Source organism: Camellia sinensis, chromosome 15 (genome assembly GCF_055761805.1).
Source record: "Camellia sinensis isolate YWXY chromosome 15, ASM5576180v1, whole genome shotgun sequence".
In the NCBI taxonomy this organism is placed as follows: domain Eukaryota; kingdom Viridiplantae; phylum Streptophyta; class Magnoliopsida; order Ericales; family Theaceae; genus Camellia; species Camellia sinensis.
In genome coordinates, this window is record NC_138975.1 from 23,833,921 (window position 1) to 23,857,968 (window position 24,048).

General features: G+C 44.3%; 1 protein-coding gene across 1 annotated transcript; it reads right to left on the reverse strand.

Moving 5' to 3' along the window:
* Window positions 1–21,626: 21,626 nt before the first annotated feature.
* On the reverse strand, window positions 21,627–23,838 carry LOC145812862 (uncharacterized). The gene is made up of 4 exons (XM_082908087.1): window positions 23,689–23,838; window positions 23,012–23,470; window positions 21,891–22,064; window positions 21,627–21,809 (listed from the first exon to the last, which is right to left on the reverse strand). Exons 1-4 carry the CDS (start codon window positions 23,836–23,838, stop codon window positions 21,627–21,629), a joined length of 966 nt encoding a protein of 321 aa, XP_082764213.1.
* Window positions 23,839–24,048: the final 210 nt, after the last annotated feature.

Consider the following 24,048-nt stretch of genomic DNA (forward strand, 5'->3'; position numbering starts at 1 on the left):
TGCTGGGACCTGTAGTTGACAGCAGCAGAGGGCAAAGCAGTACATGGCATGGAATTTTGAGCAAATGTGAGATTGGTCACACTCCCAATCATGCAAGAGACTCAAGGGAGCGTGACCCTCGACCTTCGGGCCATCAATTGTGCATTTTTGATGCATGACGGCCTAAGAGGCCGAGGTTGCAATTCAATGTAAAATGCATGCAAACAAAACACATGAATACCAATACCCTATCATATTGGAGTCAAGGGGATTAGCGATCGAGGGTTGAGGTTGTCACTTGAAGTACAAACACTCCTCAATCCCCATGCCCGGTTTGACACCCCAAACCAAGCGATGCAATGCATATATAAAAACTTGGCTCAAATGCACAACATGAGGTGAAAATGCAAAACATGCCAAATATAATGCAACCTAAACATGCAAACTAAGTTAGTGCATTCTAATGTGCCAAGTATGGTACAATGTATATGAGATGCAACTAGATAAATGCCATGCCAACATGCAAGTATGATATAATGTAAGCATAAGGACCAAAACAATGCAACATGATCATGCAATGGTGGTACTAAACCATGAAGGGCAGACCTCAGTCCATCCCAAAACAGTGACCAAAAAGTGTCCGAAATGGTGGACAAGCACTCATGCCAACATGCAAGGCAAAGGGGCCCAAAGCTAAGGCACAAACAAGGAGCATTCTACTACAATCATCATGACCACTCATTGCATGGACTAAGCGACCAAAAATAGATGTTCAATGCATCAAAATACACCCAAAAACCCGCTGATATGGCAACCCCAAAATGTCTTAAACATACAAGCATGCACAATGCCCATTTCAAGGCACAAAACTACAACACCTTAAAGCATGGGAAGGGACACAAATGACAATATAAGACCACCTTACATGGACTGAAATATGATCTTAAATAATGCCAAATCATGAGGATAGTCTAAGTTAAGCATGCTAGAAGCCAAAATACTCAAGGCCTACAAGCCAAAATGCAAAGCAACTACATCAAGCATGTCAAACATGACCAAAACAGTGGCCAACAGACCTTAAGCATGACAAATCATGACCGAAAGCTTCAACAAGCTAAGCTAAATCTTGCAAGCATGGAAGCCCAAATAGAAGATGCATTTCTATGCAAAAGGGAGGGATACAAAACAAGGGTATTATGCATGCAAAAGACCACAAACCTGACCAAAGATAGAGATATATTATGATCAAAAGACACCTAAAAACCTCTGAAATAGGGCCAAAATCAGTCAAGCATGCAAGTTGCGCTTTAAGCCAAAAAATAAGGATAAAAGAGAGACAAAGGGGAGAGGGGTGTCCTTCCCCTATGCAAGACCTCAAACCATCTTCTTCACCACTGAAAATCCACTGGATTTCAGTGGTGAAAAGAGCAATACAACAAAGTCAACAAGGCTTAAAGAAAAGGCACCAAAAGAGGCCAAAAGAGGCCTAAGAGGGGGAGTTCGACCCCCAATCCCAAAATGACCTCAATGAGATGTCTTAATCATGAAAATACAAAGCTTTTTTCAGTTATACACAAAGTCTAAAACAGAAAGCAAGATAGGTCAAAAGCCAATGCAAGATTGGGGAAACTAAAGTAAAGTGATTACCCTTGAAGAACCCTTGAAGAACAGTTGGTCCAGCCACCCTCTACTGACCAAAATCAGTCCAAAACCTCAACAAACAACCCTCAATGCCTCTCAATCTCGGAGCAAGGTGTAATGGTGTGTGTGTTAGTGCAAAAGTAAGGTCAAAATGAACTTTTAGGCCAAGAAAACACACACAAGGGAGGAGAGAGAGGGAAATATAGAGAGAGTGTGTGTATATATCAGATGTATATGTGTAAGCTCTGGTTTTTGTGTTTAAAAACTCCAACCTAGAAGAAGGAGGAGAGCTCTCTTCTTATAGAAGTTTCCTCTTGCAAAGCTTACCAAACAAGCTTGCTTAGAGGAAAATCCCTCCATACACGTGTATGGAGGGGAACAGAGCACAAAATATCTACTAAAAGTAGATGAACAGTGATCGGCCATTCAAAATTGCCATTTTGGCAAAATAAATGGCCGACCGGCAACAAAGAGTGCCGACCGGCAATATACATTGCCGATGGCATAAGATCACTGGCCGGTGGCCTCAAGCCATGGCCGGTGATGTGTGGGGATGCCTCACAAGGCATTCCCTGCCCCTCCAAGGCAAAACATAAGTGTTTGGTGCAAAACCAGACACAACACGGTCGAGTCGAGGGATCCTGAGGCAAGGCGTGCAACCGAGACCTCCGGGAACTCAAGACGAACACAAACAAGGGTAATCACCAAGTGTTCCAACGGTGACGTCCAAGTCTTGAGGACGGTCAAAAATGGGGTGTCTACAGTTGCCCCTCTTTGACAGAACTCGAAAGTCATAACAATGACGGGAGTGAATGTCAAAGCCCAGAGACGACCCATTTTTGACAAGGCCGAAGACTCAGACAAACATGCAAGACAAACAAGATGTGCGCCCGAAGGCGGGGGCAAGATGCAAGACAATGCACAAAGCCGAACATAACTTATGATCATGCAAAGAAAGCTGTGACGAAGCATAACATGCGACAATTTTAAGCTAGCATTCACCAAACTACACTACAATGCAGAAAGGATATAAGAGAATTATGCAATTCTCGTTACGTCTCACTCGAAGTATACCATACCTGTCCGGTTCGTCGGGTTACACCAGCCTTAAATGAACCGTACATACAATATCGTGCCTGCAAAGAAAACAAACTTAACAGGTACAATGTGATTAACAACATGCATATTAATGTACTTGAAAATGCGTGACAACGCAAAGCAAGTGGGAAGCATAACAATGCTGTGAAGGCACAGACATGTAAGTGGAGCACGCGGTCTACGCAGGCAACGAAATTGATCATAAGCATGCGGTCTACGCAAGCAATGAAATTGAACATAAGCATGTGGTCTACGCAAGCAAAAAATTGGTTTCAAGCGTGCGGTCTACGCAAGCAAAATATGCGGTCTACGCAAGGAAAACATGAGATCTACGCAAGGAAAGCATGCGGTCTACGCAAGGAAAGCAATGCGGTCTACGCAAGCAAAAACATGCGGTCTACGCAAGCAAAACATGCGGTCTACGCAAGCAATGAAATTGATTATAAACATGCGGTCTACGCAAGCAAAACATGCGGTCTACGCAAGAAAAACATGCGGTCTACGCAAGTAATGGAATTGATTATAAACATGCGGTATACACAAGCAAAACATGCGGTCTACGCAGGTAATGGAATTGATTATAAACATGCGGTCTACGCAAGCAAAACATGCGGTCTACACAAGTAATGGAATTGATTATAAACATGCGGTCTACGCAAGCAAAACATGCGGTCTACGTAAGTGTGAGTACAACTGACTTACAACTCGATAAGCAAAACAAAGGCATGATATAACCAACCAAGTGTGAGTACAACTCGATAAACAAATCAAAGACTTAAAGAGAGTGAAATACAACTCGATAAGCAAACGTATAACAACTCGATAAGCAGACAGGCGTGACTCCGCAAGAATCGATCACCGGGGGGAATTGGAGGTGGTGGAGTTCCCCAATCCCTAGCATAAACAGCTCAGGCAACAAGGAGGAAGACCATCGGCCAGAAATTTATTCGGTCGGCAAAAAGTTATGGCCGGTCGGCACAATATTTGGCTGGCCGGCCATGAATGAGGGAATCACCAGAATATTGACACCTGTCCTCCACCCAACCTTATCTCCTGTAAAAGATCCCAGCTTCGTAGTTTTTCTCAATTCCACACTGATTTGCTCTAATGGAAGAGTTTCTTGCTCGAAATCTCACAGCTTGGATTGCTACCTTGGACGGCTCGGAAAAGTTGAATTTCCGGGGTTTCGACATAAATGCACTATTCACTCTGGGTCGTACCCCGTTGCATCTTCCGTTTCTCCATGTTACGGTGAGGTTTTGGAACCCGATGACGCATGTCTTTAGCTTCGCTGGGCAAGAGATATGTCCTACCTTTGAAGATTTCCGAGCCTTAATGGAGTCCGAGCGCGGCGAGGAGCTCCTGCCCCAACTTAATTTTGGTCATGCCCAATCCTTAGGGCAAATGTACGGACTCAGTATGCGTGACGCCCGGTCTCTGATTTGTGACGGGATGCTGGATATTCCGAGTTTGATCGGTCGGTTTTCTGATGCCGGTGATCGCAACAACCATCATTGGCAAGGCTTCCGGCGACACGCCCTCTGTTTGTGCATGCTATCTCATTTTCGATTTGTCTCAGGCTCCGGAGGGTCTAGTGTCCGGCTGACCGGGGTTGCCCAAGGCTTGAAGGAGGGCAAGAGCTGTATTGCCATGACTCTGGCTGAGACGTCGATGGGCTTAGACGCTTTTTATCGTCGTGAGACGACCAGATTAGCAGGGAGCCCACTACTACTACAGGTAATGTTTCCCACCCAATCTCGCATATATATTGCTCACATCGCTCGGCCCTCAAGCTCGTTTTTTCTCACAAAAACCCTATTCTCACTTTTCTCTCATCGTACATCTCTCTATTCTTTATTCTCTCTTTTTTCATCCCTTCCCAGGTATGGTTGATGGACAAACTGCAGGTTGTGGACTCTTGCCCAGCATATTCAGCTCGCGGCTACTTCTTCCGGCACCGTCTAGTCAATGCCCTTGATGAGGGATGGTGGTTCGCTTAGATGTGCCGCTTGTCCGCAGACCGTATTGCTTGGCGGTGCCCTTGGCTCAGCCTTCCGGCAATGAGTTACAACATGTCCCGGGGATTCAATTGATTGGTCTCACTCACTGTGTATTCTACTTCCCATTCCGGATTCGACGTCAATTTGGCCATGATCAGACCTGCCTGCCAGAGGGGATAGAGTATCCTGCTGCATTCCCAGCCCGAGGCGCACAGCTTGCTCGGCAGGCCAGAGCGTGGAGGACAAGAGAACTCCTGGCCCCCGTTTCTACTTTCAGTTGCACTTTGTCTGATGAGTGCTTGGATTGGCTCAATGAGGAGGCACAGGTCGGGCCCATCTTGGCGTCAGAGGCTTCGACCAGCTCTGGGAGGGGACGCAGGAACACCTAACTTGACTATGCCCCAGATTTATTTCTTTATTAGTACTTTCAAGTTTTCTTTATGAATGTAAAAAAAAACAACTTCGATTATATGCAAGAGCAGGAGAACTCTGTTTTGAAATCAATGAAATTGAAGGTTGTGGTACTGAAAATTTTTGGCTTTGGTCCAAAAATGGTCTTAGTTGTAATTTGAACAAAGTCAGCTTTTATTAAAACTTTTCAAAGACATTTTCGATGTGGATTAGAACTGGACAAGCCTGAGATCTGTCACCGAGAAGCATAACCCCGGATCCCTGCAACAGGAAAGTTGCCCCTAGTGTGAAGAGTACCGAGACACTGCATAGTAGCGGAAAGTTGCCCCTAGTCTACAAAGCACTGTACTGGAGACCTTAACTGAACTCTTGAATGCCGAGTAGACAAAGATGACCGAGATGATCAACTGGACAAAGTTGATTGGGGAAAAGTTTATGTCTGAACTCCAGGATGAAGTTGCCTACGTATCCCAAGGATGGGAATCAAGCCTTACGTAGTTCAGGCCTAGGTTCGCTCGAGTATTTTCACTCTCCTTTTGCGCTCTAACTTTTGCCAAGGCCGCCCATTGCGGGTTTTCAGCCTTGCGAGCTCAGTTTTTATATTTTCTAATTTTTTGTGCTCTAACTTTTGCTTAGGTCGCCCTTTCTGGTTTTCGGCCTAGCGAGCCTCTCAGGGGTAATATTTCTTCAACTTGTCCATGTTGATCGGTTGGGAGAACTCTAGGCCATCTAGGTCCATCAGAACCACAGCTCCACCTGACCAGATGGACTTGTTGAAGTAGGGGCCAGTCCAATTGGGTCTGAACTTGCCCCTAGGGTCGTGGATAGGAGCTCGGTTGTCCTTGAGCACCAAATCTCCTTCCTTTAGATTCCTGGACTTAACTTTCTTGTTGAAAGCCCGGGCAATTCTACGTTGGTAACCTTGAACATGGTACAGTGCTTTCAGTCTTCTCTCATCAAAGAGCATGAGTTCCTCAGACCTGCTCTGCTGCCAATCTGCTTCGACTATTTGACACTCAGCCAATACTCGCAAAGACGGAACCTCAATTTCGATAGGTAGAACAGCCTCCATTCCATAAACCAATGAATATGGAGTCGCCCCAGTAGAAGTTCTGATTGAAGTCCGGTAGCCCCACAGAGCAAACAGCAGTTTATCTGGCCAGTCCCGGTAGGTCTCCACCATCTTCTGTAATATGCGTTTGATGTTCTTGTTGGCAGCCTCAACTGCTCCGTTGGTTTGCGGCCGATAGGTAGATGACTTATGAAAAGCCACGTTGTATTTCTCTAACAAGTCAATCACTTCCTTCTTGAAGTGGGAACCGTTGTCTGAAATTATCTCGTTCGGGACCCCGTAACGACAGATGATGTTGTTTCTAATGAACTTTGCGACGTGCGACGCCTTCAACACCGCGTATGATTGGGCCTCGACCCACTTTGTGAAATAATCTATCGTGACCAGGATAAACTCATGCCCATTCGACCCTTTTGGAGTGACAGCCCCGATCACATCGATTCCCCAAACTTAAAATGGCCATGGTGAAGTCATGCTGTACAGCTTCGACGGCGGAATATTCATGCGATTCGCATGGATCTGGCATTTGTGGCATCGCCGGACAAAATCGATACAATCCTCTTCCATGGTGGACCAGTAGTAACCCTGTCTGAGGATCTTCCGTGCTAGCATTACTCCGTTTATATGCGCACCGCATTCCCCTCCATGGATGGCCTCCATCAGGCGCTTCGATTCCTCAGCTTCAACACACAGCTTATGCATTCGTAGGTGACCTCTCTTATACTGTTTACCCCCACAGATGATGAACAGAACGGCCATTCTTCTGATTGCCCTTTTATCCTTGGCATTTACCCCTGGTGGGTATGCTTCCTTCTCCAAGAAATTCCAAATGTCGTAATACCAGGGGTTTTCGTCTTGAACTTCATCTATGGCAGCAATTGACTCGTATGCTGGCTCGAATTTCTGGTCAATGATGACGGGACGAATCCGGATCCCGAACGGAATGTCTATCATGCACGATAGAGTTGCTAAAGAATCTGCGAACCTGTTGTTCTCTCTCAGTAGATGAGCAAAGTTTAGCTTCTCAAACCGAGGAATTAACAAGTCCAAGGTCTGGTGGTACATCATCATCTTTTCTTCTTTGACTTTCCGGTCTCCTTTTACTTGAGACACAATAAGGTTCGAGTCCCCGATGACGTCCAACCGTCTTGCCCCTAGTTCTAGGGCCGCCTCTAGACCGGCAATGCATGCCTCATATTCTGCTTCATTGTTCGAGACTTTGAATCGGAGTTTGAAGGCTAGAGGAATACGGGACTTGTTAGGCGCTATCAGCAGCACTCCTATCCCATACCCGTACTGATTTGACGCTTCATCAAAGTACATTATCCAAGTTTCATCGTCGATGTGCAAAATGGCCTCATCTGGGAATTCCGCTACTGCTCTTCCTTTAACTGACTTGCGCGTCACATATTTTAGATCAAATTCGGAGAGCAACATCAACCAACGAGCTAGCTTACCCGTAAGTGCCGGTTTCTCAAAAAGATATTTGATGGGATCGAGTCGTGAAACCAACATTACGGAGTGAGCTAGCAGGTAGTGCCGCAGCTTCCTGGTAGCCCATACCAAAGCTAAGCAAGCCTTTTCCAATGGCGTATAGCGAGTCTCATACTCTAGCATCTTCTTGCTCAGATAGTAGATGGCCCTTTCCACCTTGTCATCGGATTCTTGTGTGAGCATGTAGCCCATTGTGGTCTCGGTCACTGACAGGTACAATATCAACGGTCTCCCCGACTCCGGCGGTGACAACACGGGCGGGTTCTGCAAATATTCCTTGATCTGTTCAAAAGCAGCTTGGCATCGGTCGTCCCATTAGAATTTCTTGCCTTTCTTCAGGAGACCAAAAAGTGGTTCACAAGTCAAGGTTAATTTTGAGATAAACAGTCTTATGAATTGCAGTTTACCCAGAAAGCCTCGCACCTCTTTTTCATTCCTCGGTGGTGGCATTTCTAAGATGGCCTTGATTTTGGAAGGGTCGACTTCGATGCCCCTTTGTGTAATTAGAAACCCCAGCATTTTTCCCGCTGTAACACCAAATGTACATTTCTGAGGATTCAGCCGCAACCGAAATTCTCTGATCCTTTGAAAGAACTTTTGCAAGGCAGTGTAGTGGCCCTCTCTTTCCTTGGATTTGACAATCATGTCGTCCACGTACACCTCAACCTCTTTATGGATCATATCATGCAATATTGTGGTCGCATCCCGTTGATATGTAGTTCCAGCATTCTTCAACCCAAACGGCATGACTCTGTAGCAGTACGTCCCCCACGGGGTGGTGAAAGCAGTCTTCTCCCGGTCTTCAGGTGCCATCACTATCTGATTGTAGCTTGAGAAACCATCCATAAACGAAAGCAAAGCGTGCCTCGCTGTGAAGTCCACTAACTCATCAATATGCGACAAGGGAAAGTCGTCCTTCGGACTAGCTCTGTTCAAATCCCTGAAATCCACGCATACTCGAATTTTGCCATCTTTCTTCAGTACTGGAACAATGTTGGCCAACCAAGTCGGGTATTCGGATACCAGCAGGAAGCCTGCATCGATCTGCTTGGTGACATCTTCCTTAATTTTGATGGCCCAGTTCGGACGAATCCTTCTGAGCTTTTGTTTGATCGGTCGGGCCTTGGGGTCAAGAGGGATCCGGTGCTGTACAATCTCAGGATCGATTCCAGGCATGTCTTCGTAGGACCACGCGAAAACGTCTTTGAAATCTTTTAATAAAGTGACTAAGCGCTCGCGTTCCTCCGAAGACAACGTGGACCCGATCTGGACCAGCTGCAGGTCCTTCTCAATACCAACACTCACAGTAGTGATTTCATCCATTAAGGGTTTAACAAATCTTTCCTGCTCTTGATCAATTAACCATTGCAAAACCGGGGGAATTTCTTCCTCAACGTTTTCATCGAAATTTTGAAAATCCTGATTTAAGCAATAAATCAAAGGCACAGAAAAATACTCAGAAACCACATCCACATCATTCTCATTAAATACTTCCAAGCTGTCCGATTCTTCTGTTACAACAGACTCAAAAGAGAAAGAAAATGACGACCTAGACATGACTGTGGCATCCGGGTTATCACCCCTAGGAATACCGGACTCAGACTCAATCGAGCTGGGACCTGATTCCAACTCACAAGACTCGGTGGAATCAGATTCCGGCTCACTACCTGACCCGGTGCTGCTTGATAAAAATCCCTCTTCATATTGCCAGACGAGAGAGGGTGCGATGGATGCATCCAAAATAGTTGATGGTAGGCCCGCAGCCATTTCATTCCCGATCATGCATACCGAGGAGTTGTCCCCCAAGCACTTCTGTTCGATCGGAGGATCTGAAAGTAGACATGCCAGCGCTACCCACATTTCATTTTCAGCGTCCTCAGACTGCATTTCCTTACTCTGCTCAAACTCAGCTGACGGGTCTGTCTGCTCTTCGGCAACGTCATCCCCGGATATTTGCAGGTCGAAGAAGATCTCGAAACCTGGCACGCGCTTCTTCTCCGCGTTCAGCCACGGTTCTGGGAAACCGCAAAACGGAAAATCCTCCCCCTCCCGGACGAAGCGTCCGTTTAGGGTACCTTGAATGGGCCTATGCATCAACTCAAAAGGCTTCCCAGCCTGTTTTGCTCTGGCTCTTCTAGCCATTTCCTTTCCCTTCCTTATCCAGTCCACTTTGGTGGGTAGATAACCCAATCCAAAGGCATGAGGGTTGTATGGCACTTCGGCTAATGCTGCGACGCCTTTCCGGCCGCTCCTTCCCAATCCCATCCCGGGGATGTGTTGGAGTTTGTTCATGAGATAGACTGCTTAAACACTGACATATATCCCTTCATTAGCTGCCATGATGTTCTGTACAACCTGAGCCTCAGCTAGGGTGAAACCTGATATGAACACATCCTCCATGCCATGCTCGATTTCTAGAATAGGCGTGGATACCTCCGGCGGCGGATGAATCGATGAATTTTCGAAGACAATGGCTACTCCCTTCCCATAGGGGTATTTCACCACTTGATGTAGGGTGGAGGAGACTGCCTTTACCTGATGCAGCCACGGCCGCCCCAAAAGCAGGTTGAAAGTTGCAGGAACCTCCAAGACATGGAAATCTATCTCATGTTGTCCCGGCCCAACCTTTGTTTGAATCTTAACTGTTCCCATTATTTCCCAGCTTGTGTTGTCATACGCCCGAATCACCTGGGTTGTTGGCACAAAGTCCGCGATTTTCAAACCAATCGCATAGGCTGTCCTTGCCGGGCAGACGTTGATGGAGGACCCTGTGTCAACAAGAACCACCGGTATCCATTTATTCCTACACTCCACAGAGATGTAGAGTGGCTTGTTATGGTTTGCCCCCTCGGGTGGTAATTCCTTGTCGGAAAATGTCAGCATCGGGGTAGCTCCTCCCGAAAAAAGTAATCCAACCAACTGCTCTGGTGTAGTCTCTATCGAGAGTTTGGCCTTGTCCATGGCTGAAAGGACAGCCTGTCTATGTACTCGAGAAGCCATAAGCAGCCCCCAGATGGAGATATCAGCTTGTATCTTTTTCAATTGTCTCAATACGGCCTCATCCTCGAGTTGCTTTTCTTTTGGCTTCTCTGCCTCCCTATCTTTTCCAGACGCCTCTGGTTGATCTAGGTGTGGAGGCTTGAAATACCGTCCACTCCTAGTCATGTGATCAACTTCGCCGACATACCAGGTATCATCTGGTTGGTTACTCCCCCAATCTTCGTCTGTGTGGGCAAGACATAGATCATCGTCCTCCCACCACATTTCATCTGCAGCCAACAGGCACCTGTCCGGTTCTGGCATGACTGTTCTCATACTCGCAGTACCTTCTATCCCTATGCTCGCGGCATTCTCCATTTCTGTGCTTACAGCAACCTCAGTCCCCACATGGGCTTTTGCCTTCTTGATTCTCTCGGAATCTTGAAATCTTTCCTGTTCCGACTGTGTCAATGCAGCCGACCGTTCAATAATCCCTGTACTAGAAATGTTCCAACCCCGAGCGAAATTCTTGACGCCGGCGCTCTCCGGCGACGCACTCTGTTCTTCAACCCTTCCGGCTGTCACTGACATTCTTGCCCCTGCCGGGCCTTGTTGTGGCTGAAACTCTCCTACCACATCTGGCTGATCGTCCAACCATCCCGTAGCCTCTGTTGATTCCTCATAATCGAACCAGTTGACGGCTGAGTCTTCTGGATCTTGGTTACTGTAAAATCGGAGCTTGGCAAGATCCTCTTCCACAGCTGTTAAATCATCCGTTCCCTGTCCTAGACTGTCCCCTTGGATCACACACAGCTCCCCCTCTGTTGGTAGTTCCATATCTGGCCTATCCTGGCCTATTGACAAAATGTAGTCACTTGGACTATAAGCATTCCCAACACCACTCCCAGATTTCGCAGACTCTGGCTCAACAACCCCCTTCTCCTTTGGAATCTTCTCTCTCCTGTTCTCGATAGTCACCACCGCTGGCTTAGGTTGGGTTATGGAGATGTCCATCATGCACAAATCGGTGCAATCGGGAAGGAACACTTCCGGCTTAGGCAGGTGGGAAGGAGTGATATAGATGCTAGGATCGTAAGGCATGACCCCAGTTTGGATGAAGTAGACTCTTTTGGGTGGTGGAGCTTGGTTATGTGTGGGAAGAGGGTTTGTAGTAACGTTGGGTTTCTCGGGAGGCAAAATCACCCCGTTATCGATGAGATCTTGAATCTCATGACGTAATCGGAAGCACAGATCGGTGTCATGACCGTGCTGTTGGTAAAATGCACAATATTTGGCTGGGTTGTGGGTAGCGGGGAGTCTTTCTGGTAAGGGCCGCGGCTCTAGGGGCTTCAGATGCCCTTTTCTGATTAAAACCCCCAAAGCTTTGGACAGGGGCATATAAAGCGGAGCGAAGGTTCTAGTGTTTTTGGGTGGGTATTTGACTGTTTGTGGGTTGCATCCGGACGCACCGGAGAATGGTGCGGCCGCCATAGTTCTTGGGGGAGGGTTGGTGGTGACCATACTCACTTCGGAGGTCCTGGTAGTTGTAGCGCCACTCGGGCCTGCATTAGTGTTACGATTGAAAGTTCTGCGGGGTTGCTCCCGGTCATTATCAATTAAGCCTTGCTTTAAGGCATCCTCAATCTGCACCCCCATTTCATGTAGATCAGAAAAGGTAGGGAAGGGGAGTACAATCATCTTTTGCATCAACTTCGGCTGAAGATTGAGCACAATCATTCGAATCTGATCTTTGTCCATGGGCCTTAAGGTCATCATCGAAGCCTTAGCCCGCCATCTGGTCACGAATTCTGAGAAGCTCTCTTTGGGTTCTTGCCTCGTTGTCTCGAGATCCCGGGTCGTAATCTCGATTTGCGTATTGTATGAGTACCGCAAGATGAAGGCCTCAGCCATTTCGTCCCAGCTTCTTTTGACGTCATCCTCCAATTTGGCATACCATATCGCCGCTACACCCGACAGGGTCCGGCCAAATAGAGACAGCTTCTGCAGTCTAGTGAAGCCCATTGGCCTTAGGATGTCTGAAAACAATCTCAGGTGCACCATGGGGTCCCCGGACCCATCAAATCGATCAATGTGCGGCATTTTGAATCTATCAGGTAGCGTCACGGCTGCGTCGGTATACCCATCTTCGATGTCAGGGATGGTCTTGACTCCCTGGGATCTTTTGAACAGCTTTTCGAGCTTGCTCAATTTCAATGCTGTAGGATCTGTCTCGAACTCAAAGGGAGAGTCCGGTAGGTTGGTGGGTGTTTTGGATAACTGGGGTTGGATTTGGGGTAGGATCGGGGGTGGAGGTGGTCCCGTGGGAATGTCCGTGTCATTCTGAACATTAGCTGTCTCCCCGGGGGTAGGAATTCCTGGCGGGGGAGGAACTTGTTGCGAAGCAGATGCTCCGTTTTGCTGTTGTAACCTTACGATTAACTCTTCTTGTTCATTCATAACCGTGGCCTGCTGCTTGGCGAACTCTGCCTGTCGGACAACAGCCTGTTGCATCACTTTCATGCTTTCTTGGAGTTGGCGCACCATCTCCTCTAAACTAGCCATGCTGTTCTGTTCTGACTGAATTATCAATATATGTTCCCTCTCTGTGGGTGAAACAGAACCCTGATCCCTACTGTACACAGGTGGGGTAGATAAAGCCCTCTGTACTGACTGTTGCACTGATGCGCTCTGCCTAGCTGTCCTCTGTCTAGTAACTGGGGGTAGAGAGTGGTACACTGGTTGTCCGTCTACCAGATCCTCAGATCGATGGAGCCAACGACCTCTAATCCAGAGTGCTTGGGGAATATCTACCGGGTTGGAAGCAATTGTGCTAAACTACCTAGCAAAAAGATAAATAAAGCAATAAATAACCAGACAATTGGACAGCATAACGGCGTAAAATAAACACATACAACGCACAGTTGGGTATTCATAATACACAGTTGGTAAGCCGAACACACTGTTCCTCGATACTGATCATTGTTCTCAAATCACCGTTCCCAAAACTGAACTTGATATCCGCAGATAACCGATTTCTCAACAACACTGATACTGGTGCCCTCGGGCCTAATACTCAATCTTGCAAACTGGTATGTACGTTCCTGTAGAGATACACTCTAAAGCACATAGCAGATAAGTGAGAGCCAAAACACCCCTATGTTGGGGTAGGGTTTCCCTGTCCTATTTTGTCAGGAGCTAGGGTTTCACTATGCACGCAGTAGTTTCAAACAACTTATAATCGGGTAAGCAACCTGTCCTAGCTTGGAATGGTCACTATGGATTCCGAATATGCACTAGGTCGAATGGTCAAAAAGGGTGCCCTGGTAAAACCGGGGTTTGTGTTCCCATACTATCAGAGCCCATAACCGGTCAGCCTTATGGTCATGTCTTGACAAGACAAGCCTCCGGCAAACCGTTCAGGAATGGCAGATGGCAAACACGGTGTCCTAGGCGCACCAATGCACATGCAATGCAAAGAGACACATAAGTGAGATCAAAACAGGATATCATGAGTTCGAGTCAAGCTCTCCAAACTCCCCAGCAGAGTCGCCAGAAACTGTAGACGTCCCCGAACGCCCCGGGAGGGTGAGGTCCCGTTCCGTTCGTTTTGTGGGTCTACTGCAGTTCGGACTCAAATTGTCACGGTTCTTAATCTGAACCAAAGAGTCCAAATCCTTGCATGCATGTGAGCTTTAATCATGTCCATGGTTTCAGAATTCATGAAGTTATTGATCACCATTTGCATGTTATGAAAAACCATGAAAGAGTTGAAAAAGTGTTGCATGAAGAAGTTTTGACACAAATCTTTCAAGAATTGATGAGTTTTTGAATAAAAGATGTTTCAAGGGTCTTGTATTGAAGTTTTCTAAAGCTATTTTTGTGTGTTTGATCAAATCATGCAAGGCCCCAAGGTTTGAAGGTGGTTTGGAAGCCATTTTTGTTAAGCTTACTACCCAGAAAGTTACAGTTGGCTCGAGCGAAGAAGTGGTGGCTCGAGCCAACATTTCGAACTCTCAGAATTTTGAACTCTGTAGAAGCTGGCTCGAGCGAAGAAGTCCTGGCTCGAGCGAGCTCTATTTTTGCCTTCTGCTGGCTTTAGCCAAGAAAAGCTGGCTCTAGCCACCAACTTATTTTCAGCATGTTTTCAAAAGATGTTTTAAGTACATATCTTCACTCCCATCTCTTTATGGGCGTTCTTAGGCATGATTTATGAGCCGTTAAAGATTAATAAGCTAAGAAATAGCATAAGTAAGTGAATTAGAAAATATATGTTGAATCCAAGTATACGGGCAATATGAACAAGTTATGTAGCATGGAATGAATGGGCTATTAAAGTGAGAAAGCTAGTCGTGTTGGCCACATGAATGTGTAATGATAAGATATGGTTGTGTCATGTATTTTTTGATTGTAGGTCAACACTCAAGAGTTGATTGGCCGTTTACAGGAAACCACTGTGAGTAACGTTATTGTAAAGATATGTTGATATGAATTATGTTCCAAATGTAATATGTCAAGTTATGATTTCTAAAATGATATTGTTTACGTGAACGAATGTCCTATGATTGAAATCTATTATGGCATCCATAGATAGTCCCAAGTCATGGGGGACGACATGTAAATGCGGGTCCATGACATACATGTGATTACGAGATCTCGTTAGCCACTTCATTGTTGTGATATGTGTTTAATCGGTATCCGGAACCGATTACTCTAGTCGGAAGACGTTATGTGATATGTTCTATGGGATGTACCATTATTATGTTCTGATACAAGAATGATTATGCTATGATTTGTGTTACGCTTATGATATGTTCGGATTTCGTTCACTAACCCCTTTACCTTAATGTTATTCACTGGGCTTTAGCTCACTGTGTGTATATATATATGTAGGTGGGCATTTTGGAGTTTGAGCCTGAAGGCTTTTGTTCGGATCTGTGTTCTGTTGTCAGCCAACCATTGTGCCTCACGTGGAGGTTCTCGAGGAGTCCTGTGTTTAAGTTCCGTTGTTTTTGTACATATAAGACTTGGTAGTGTTGTTGGCTGTACTTAAGATACTTTAATGTGTGTGGGTATAATGTATGAATGACTATTGCATACTTATATAAAGTTTTAAATATTCTGTTCATATAAGTCAGCACAGCTCATTGGACAACTATATTTATGTATTTGATTCCGCTAGCCCCTTAATCTTGTTAATCTGTTCAGAGGCCTTCGATAGTCCAAGGATTATTGGCCGGTTATGATGCTAAACCTATAGGGACGGGTTTGGGTCGTGACAGAGAAAGACATGGGATTGGAAAATATACACACACGCACGCACACACACTTATTATAACATTATGCCCTCGCGTAGGAGGGTTCGAATGAATACAAGCTAACTAGCTAAGCTAATTAAGCTAACTGGTTATTACACAATATTTAACTAACTATTGTAAGCTAATTAAATATTACAAATCAAATTAATTAGCTATACACTTAAGTAATTAATTACAAAGCAATTAAGCTAATTAACAACATGAATTAATTAACTAATCTACTTAAATAATTAAACTATCTGCAAGCATTAGCTACCACTAATTAACTAAACAAATTAACTAAATGGGCACGGGAAATGAGGGATGCATGCATTCTCAATTTTCCACCCAAAAGGCCACTGTTTTGTTGCTACAAGCCTTTGTTTCACAGAATCACTTACACTTTCTCCTTCTCCAGATAAAATCTGTTCTGCCTCAGGAACATTCTGCTGAATTTTCATTGGTGGCCGACAGGGGGGCCGGTCGACTACTAGTGGTGGCCGTCGGCCACCTCTGGCTTGGACTACCTTGCTGCAACAGAGAGCAAAATAGAGCAAAATAGTGTACTTATTGAAGGTTTGTTTGTACTGTTACCCTCCTTATCATCACACAAGTTCAAAGGAGTGAAACTCTTGGCTTTCAAACCATCAACCAAAAAATTTCATTGCATGATGGCCAAAAATCCAAGTTTGTACAAGTTTAATGAATGCAAAACAAGACTCAAATGTCCATTACCCTATCATTCATGATCAAGGGCAATGGAGACCTAGGAAAATGGAACATTTCATCACTTTTGAGTATGAAATGTTCCATTTTCCTTGTGTTCAAACTAACATCTGATTTAAACACATGCAATGCAACACAAAGGATGCTTATCTTGCTTATTTTACTTGCCAATTTTGTTTACACGTCTTAATTACCAAATCATTCCTTAATCCATTGGTCTATTGGTGAGTGTCCTCTAATGGAAAGGTGGCTCAAACCAAAGGTTGTTTTAGGCATGAAATCTTTCATGCCATTGGTAATGAACCCCCAAAGGGATTAAACCATTAAGCACAAATACCTCAATTTCATGCTTTAAACATGCAAATGGTTTAAACCACTTTCAAAGCAAAGATAAAACCAAGAAAGGAGGGAGGTTGCATATATGATTAGGTGCTGAAAATGAGCAATAAAAGCACTAAAACATGCAACCAACTCAAACCAATGGTGATTAAAGCCTTAAAACACCAAGCTAGTGAAGGAATTTACACTACAACCATGCCATACAAGGCTCAAATGAAACAAATAGCAAAAAACAGAGGCAAAACAACCCTAAATATAGTCTAAAATATGCTGGACTTGAGCCACAAAAATCTAAAACAATAAGCTAATACATGGGGCAAACTAGGCATGCAAACAAGACGCAAGGAGGGGAGGCTAACCCCTTCAATTTTGAACTTCAAAATAAGGTTTTTGCCACTGAAAAAACTCTAAAATTCAGTAGTGAAAAGGCCCAAAAAAAGTTGGTTTGAAAGTGATGAATAAAGGGACAAAAGCTTTAAGAACTAAGAAGCAAGAAGGGTGAACCACCCCTAACTAAAAAAGGGCTCAAACCACCACTTTTAAGCCACAAAAACATAACTTTTTATAGTTTAAAACCAGCCCCAAAACAGTAAGAAAAGATGGTAAAACAAGTATATTGAAACAAAGTAAACAAGGTAAGAGTTATACCTTTGAAGCAAAGCTTAAGTTTAGGCACCAAACTAAGCTAAAACCACATTCAAGAGCTCAAAACAAGTCCCAAGGAACCTCAGCTCAAAGGTGACACGATTTGGTTTAGGATGTGTATGCAAAAGTGTAAAGAAAACAAGTAACTAAGCATAAAATTGCAAGAGAGAGAGAGGAATTTAGAGAGAGACAGAGATAATTTTTGTCCAAATTTTCTAACCCTAGAAAATGGGGGAGGAACACACCTATATATAGAAAAACAAGCCTTGAACTTAGGAACATCCTACCATACACGTGTAGGAAGATGCAGCTCAGTGGGCTAATAGCTAGCACAGTTGTCAATAAATATCTGGAAAAAGACACTGGTGACCGACCGGTCGCACCAACGGCCAACAAGCAGAAACCATGGCCGACAACCTATGGTGGTGGCTGACAAGTCACCGAAAGGTTCCAGACTCAAAAACAACAAGAATTGGTTCAAAACCAAGCAAAGAAAGGACAAAGTTTAGAGGCTCAAAGACAGGGCGTTCCGCTAAGGACTTCGGGTGCTCAAAACGAACACAATCATCGAGTGCTCAAGCGATGACGTTCAAGTCTTGAAGATGGTCAAAAATGGGGTATCTATAGTATGGCACCATTTGAGGCCTTGTATGGCCGATCGTGTAGATCCCCAGTGTGTTGGGCCGAGGTGGGTGGTGCACCTTTGTTGGGTCCAGAGTTGGTTCGGGAAACGACAGAGAAAGTGGTCTTTATACGTAAGAGATTGATTACGGCCCAGAGTCGCCAAAAGAGCTACACAGATTGTAGGAGGAGACCCTTGTCTTTTGAGGTGGGAGATCATGTGTTCCTGAAAATATCACCTAGGCGGGGTTTGATGAGATTTGGGAAGAGTGAGAAGTTGTCCCCTCAGTTTATTAGTCCTTTTGAGATCCTTAAGCTGATAGGAGAGGTTGCTTATCGGTTGGCATTGCCGCCAAAACTTTCCAGAGTGTATGACGTGTTTCATATTAATATGCTTCAGAAGTATGAGCCGGATCCATCATATGTATTGGATTGGACCGATCTAGAGGTAGATGAGGATGTCTCATATGAGGAGAGACCGGTGAAGGTCTTGGATAGACGAGATCAAGTTTTGCGAGGCAAGACGATTTCCTTAGTTAAGGTTTTGTGGAAACGTCATGGAGTTGAGGAAGCAACTTGGGAACATGAACCAGAAGTCTGTGGAAAATATCCGGACTTATTTGTTGATGTTTGATTTTGTATTGAAATTTCGATTATGATGATGAAAAGTATGAACATTGTATATGTTTTGAGTTATGAGGACATTGTATATGTTATGAGCATTTTAGAAACATGGATTCTATATATAAACATTACATATGTCATGAGAATGTGAAATATTATGTGTTGTATCACTTTGGAAGCATTGTATATGCTAGACAAATTTCGAAAATATGGAATTGGTTTAACATTGTAAATGTTTTGGGAAATGGTAAATTTCATTTTAATTTGGGACTTGTGCATCGAGTTAATGAGGATGGATGATCGAAGAATGGGTCATAGTGTTGAATTTACAAGAATGACATTGTTGGGAATGATTTAACTATGTTTTAAACTTGACTTGTAATTTCGGGGACGAAATCCCTTAAAGGGGGAAGGTTATAATGATTCCGGTTCTGACCCGTTATCTATGGTATTCCAGATTCGGGTTTAATGCTTTCGTATTGTTGTTCATATCTTGTTTCCCTTGTCTCCCCTCTATTTTTGGTTATCGAGTTGTAATTGTGCATTTGGAACATGTTGGTTGCTTTCTTTTCAAAACCTGTGTTGCCCAGATTTTTGCCTCTCCGCTCGAGCGGGCATTCTCACGATCGAGCGGGCTTCACAAATTTTGCTCCTCTGCTCGAGCGGTAATTCTCATGCTCGAGCGGGAATCTACAACTCTCAACATATTTTTTTGCAGGTCTGCAGATGCTGAGAGAATGCATTGGACGCTCGAGTGTCCAATTTCACGATCGAGCGAGAGTCTGTGTCTGATGCTCGAGCGAACTGTGTGAATATCAGTCCGAGAAGATAAAGTTTTGAGTCACTTTTTCATCTCTCTCTCTCTCTCTCTCTCTCTCTCTCTCTAAAACTCTCCAAAAAGCTTATTCTTGAGCTTCTCTTTCTACATTTCACCTTCTCTCTTAGATTTCATCTAGATCCATCCTCCTTTTCATCCTAGTGCCTTTGAGAAAAAGGTAGAGCTCGTCAAGATCTACATTTTGATCCGAATATAAGTGGGTTTTGGCATTCTTGGAGTTTCTCTCTTGTTAGGTTCGTGCTCTTCTTTTGAGGTGGGGATTCTTTCTACAGTTTCATATGATATTTAGCTTAGATGAAAGTTAGAGTGGTTTCTGTTTGAAAAGACTTGAAGTTTGCTCCTTTTTATTTCTTTTTTGTTTTTTTATTTATTTTTGACACATTGGAGCTTGGTCTTCCTGACGAGTTGCTCCCTTTGATGCTTGTTGAGACAATTTTTTCTTTTTGTTGATGCTTTTGTGAGGCCAGTTGTGCCTTGGTTGAATAATGAATCTTTTTCTTGTTAATTTTTGTGATTTGATGCTCTGATGTTTTCTTACACTAACGCTTGTCTTGTCTATACTGTTTGCCTTCAGCTGAGCACTGTTGGAACTGCAGGGCCGAATAGATGCTCGGTCTGGTCATTTGATATGCTTGGCTTGAAATCGAATGAGAATGTGTTACTTAGGTCTAGGTTGAGTTCGAGAAAAATAATTGTTTGCCCCTACCTGGACCAAAGTAGGATTGTCATTGTAGATCTTTGCCCTTAGACAGATCTTACTGAAGTCTGTTTCAGCTTGGAAAGTGGGAGTATAGTTGAATGGAATGAAAGATATAGAGAAGTGGAGTCTTACTTAGGTCTAGGTTGGTTTTGAAAAACAATTGTTTGCCCCACCTGGAGCTGAGTAAGATTAATGCTAGGAGTGTGATCTTGAAAGGAGTACCCAAGTCAGTTCCAACTTGTGTTTTGTATGGAGCAGTGCTGAAGTATTGATGTATTTATAGTTAAGAAATTCTATGATTTCCAAAAAGGAAAATGAATAATGAAAATTCGTTAGTGTGGTTTCCACCAAGAAATTCCACTTGGCTAAGGTCCATTTTAGTTGTCACACATAATTCCATCAAGCAATTCCACTTAGCATGTTTAAGTGCTAACCAAAACTAAATTTCGTTCGGTCGCTCCGAGATGAAGTCCGTTTGGTAAAAATCAAAGCTAAATCCATTTGATTAACACCAAAGCTAAGTCCATTTGATAATCATCAAAGCTAAATTCGTTTGGTAAACACCAAAGCTAAATCCGTTTGGTAAACACCAAAGCTAAGTCTGTTTGGTAAACATGCCCCGAGGCTTGGATTAAAATAATCTGTTCTGAACTCAAAGCTGTATAGGTGTTAAAAAGAAAAAGTTCAAAGAAGTGAAGAAGCATTCTCATTAAGCAACAGATAAATACTTGTACACTTGATGGACAAATTTGAGGGTCTAGTCTATTGATAGTACTTTTTGAGGTTGGCTATATTCCAGGGCTGAGGTACGACTTTGCCCTTGAGATCTTCCAGCTAGTATGCTCCATTTCTAGCCACAACGGTAACTTTGTAGGGACCCTTCCAGTTAGGTCCTAACTTTCCTTCGCCAGACACCTTTTTGTGGTCCATCACTTTCCTTAGAACTAGCTCTCTCGGTGTGAATTGCCTTGGGAAAACTTTCTTATCAAAACTTTTAATAAGTTGCTGCTGATAGGCAACAAGTCTAATCAGTGATGCTTTTCTTCAGCCTTCCGTTATGTCCAAGGCTTGTGCAATAGGTTCCTCATTATTTGCATCTCAAAAAATTCCTATTAGAGGGTTGGGAGACCGATTTCCAGTGGAACAACAACTTCCATTCCATAGGTCAAGGAGTAGGGTGTTTCCCCGTTGAATGCCGTGTTGTGGTTCCGTAGGCCCATAATACATGGGGCAGCTCTTCGACCCACTTGCGTTTTGCACTTTTAAGCCACTTTTTTACCCCGTTAATGATGGTCTTGTTTGACGACTCTGCCTGCCCATTGCTTTGTGGGTAGCCTGGAGAGGAATTCTGAAATTTAATCTTGAGATCAGCACAGAACTTCTTGAAAACCTTTCCGTCAAACTACATTCTATTCTCTACAATCAGTACCCGTGGGATGCCGAAACGGACCACGACATTCCTTATGACAAACCGCTTTGTGTCTGCTTCTTTGATGCTTGCCAGTGCTTTAACTTCCTCCCACTTAGTGAAGTAGTTGGTTGCAACGATGAAGAAGCGTCTATTTTCAGTCCCCCGTGCCAAAGGTCCAACGATGTCCAAGCCCTACTGAGCGAAAGGCCATGGGCTTGTAAGCATAGTAAGATTTTGGGCTGGTTGATGAATTAGCGAAACAAATCTCTGATACTTATCACACTTCTGCATGTACTGCTGTGCATCTTGCTGCATTTGTGGCCATCAGTACCCATGAGTGAGGGCACAGTGCGCCAGTGACCTTCCACCAACGTGGCTTCCAAAAATCCCCCTGTGAATTTCATAGAGAACATCATCGACTAGATTTGGATGTACACATAGCAAATAAGGGCCGAGGTAGGAGCGTCGGTACAATTTCCCAAACGGTGAAATCCAAAATCGAGCTGATCGGTGTTGAATTTTATTGGTTTCCTTCTTGTCTTCGAGGAGAGTGCCTGATCTTAGAAAAACAAGTATTGGATCTATCTAGCTCGGTCCCAGGTTAGTGCAGAGGACCGGATCCAGAGATACAATGCTTAGTTCTGACACAACTCAACCCAAACATTTCTAGCATCTTTAGTGTCTACTGATGAGCCAAGGTAGGCGAAGGCATCAACATGACTGTTTCTATCCCGATTGGTTCGTTCCACTCATATGGATTGGAATTTCTTAAGTAAATCTCTTACCTTGTTTGCATACAAGGCCATTATTTCATCTCTTGCCTCATAGACCCCAGTGAGTTGATTGATAACCAATTGAGAATTACTGAAAACCAGGAGTTGATCTGCACTGAAGTGTTCGGCACTATGCAATCTAGCTAGTAGGGCTTTATATTCTGCCTCATTGTTAGAGGCCTTCTACCCAAGCTTTAGAGCCTGCTCCCAGATGAATCCTTCTGGAGATATGAGTACCACTCTTGTCCCCGATCCTCGGTTATTGGATGATTCGTCAGCGTAGAGCTGCTAGATGTCCCTAATAAAGAGTTTCCATGCTTTTGAAGCACACTATTTACTCAATTTAGTGGTGCGTGGCACTCGTACCGAGCTAGAGTTCTGATGTTCGATGCTCTGGGCGGGGATGAATTCGATGATAAAATCAGCCAAGACCTGGGCCTTGATTGCTATTCTAGGCTGATACCATATGTCAAACTCACCAAGCTCAACAGCCCATTTCGTCGTTTGGCCCAAGAAATCAGCTCGGCCAAAGACAGATCTGAGGGGGAATTCAGTGAGGACATTGATCGTATAACCCTGGAAGTAGTGTTGAAGCTTCCTAGAGGCAATAAGCAGTGCGTAAGCCAGCTTTTCGAATGGTAGATATCGTGTTTCGGTGTCCACAAGAGTCTTGCTGATATAGTACACTGGTCTTTGTTCCTTGTTAACTTCATGAATCAGTACTGTGCTTACTGCATGATTTGAGACTGTTAGATATAGGTACAACTCTTCTCCTGGTTCTGGAGTGGAAAGGATAGGTGGTGTACTGAGATATTTCTTGAGGTCCTGTGGCGTTTCAGTTCATTCATTCGAACGTAAAATTTTACCTTAACAGCTGAAAGAAAGGCTTCATCCGATCCGATGACTTGCTAATGAATTGGTTTAAGGCTACTACCATTTCGGCTAGTTTCTACAATTTTTTGGCCATTGTTGGTATCTCAATTTCTTGTATTGCTTTGATTTGATTCGGATTTTCCTTGATTCCTTTGTGAGTCACTATGTACCCGAACCCTATTTCTACCCCCGAATGCGTATTTCAAGGCATTGAGGCGAAGTTGATGGGTTTTCGGGATGTTGAAAACTTCTATCAAATCTTTGAGGTGGTTTGTAGCAAGCTTGCTTTTCATTACCATATCATCCATGTTGGCTTCCATAGTTCAACCGAGCTGCTCTTTGAACATTTGAGTTACCATTCGTTGGTAGGTTGCTCCGGCATTCTTAAGGCCGAACAACATAACTTTATAGTGGTAGGTGCCTCTTGGAGTAATAAACGATGTCTTCTCTTGATCTGGGCCGAATAATAGTATCTGGTGATAACAGCTGTAGGTGTCCAAAAAGCTCATACGCTCATGCCCCGCTGTAGA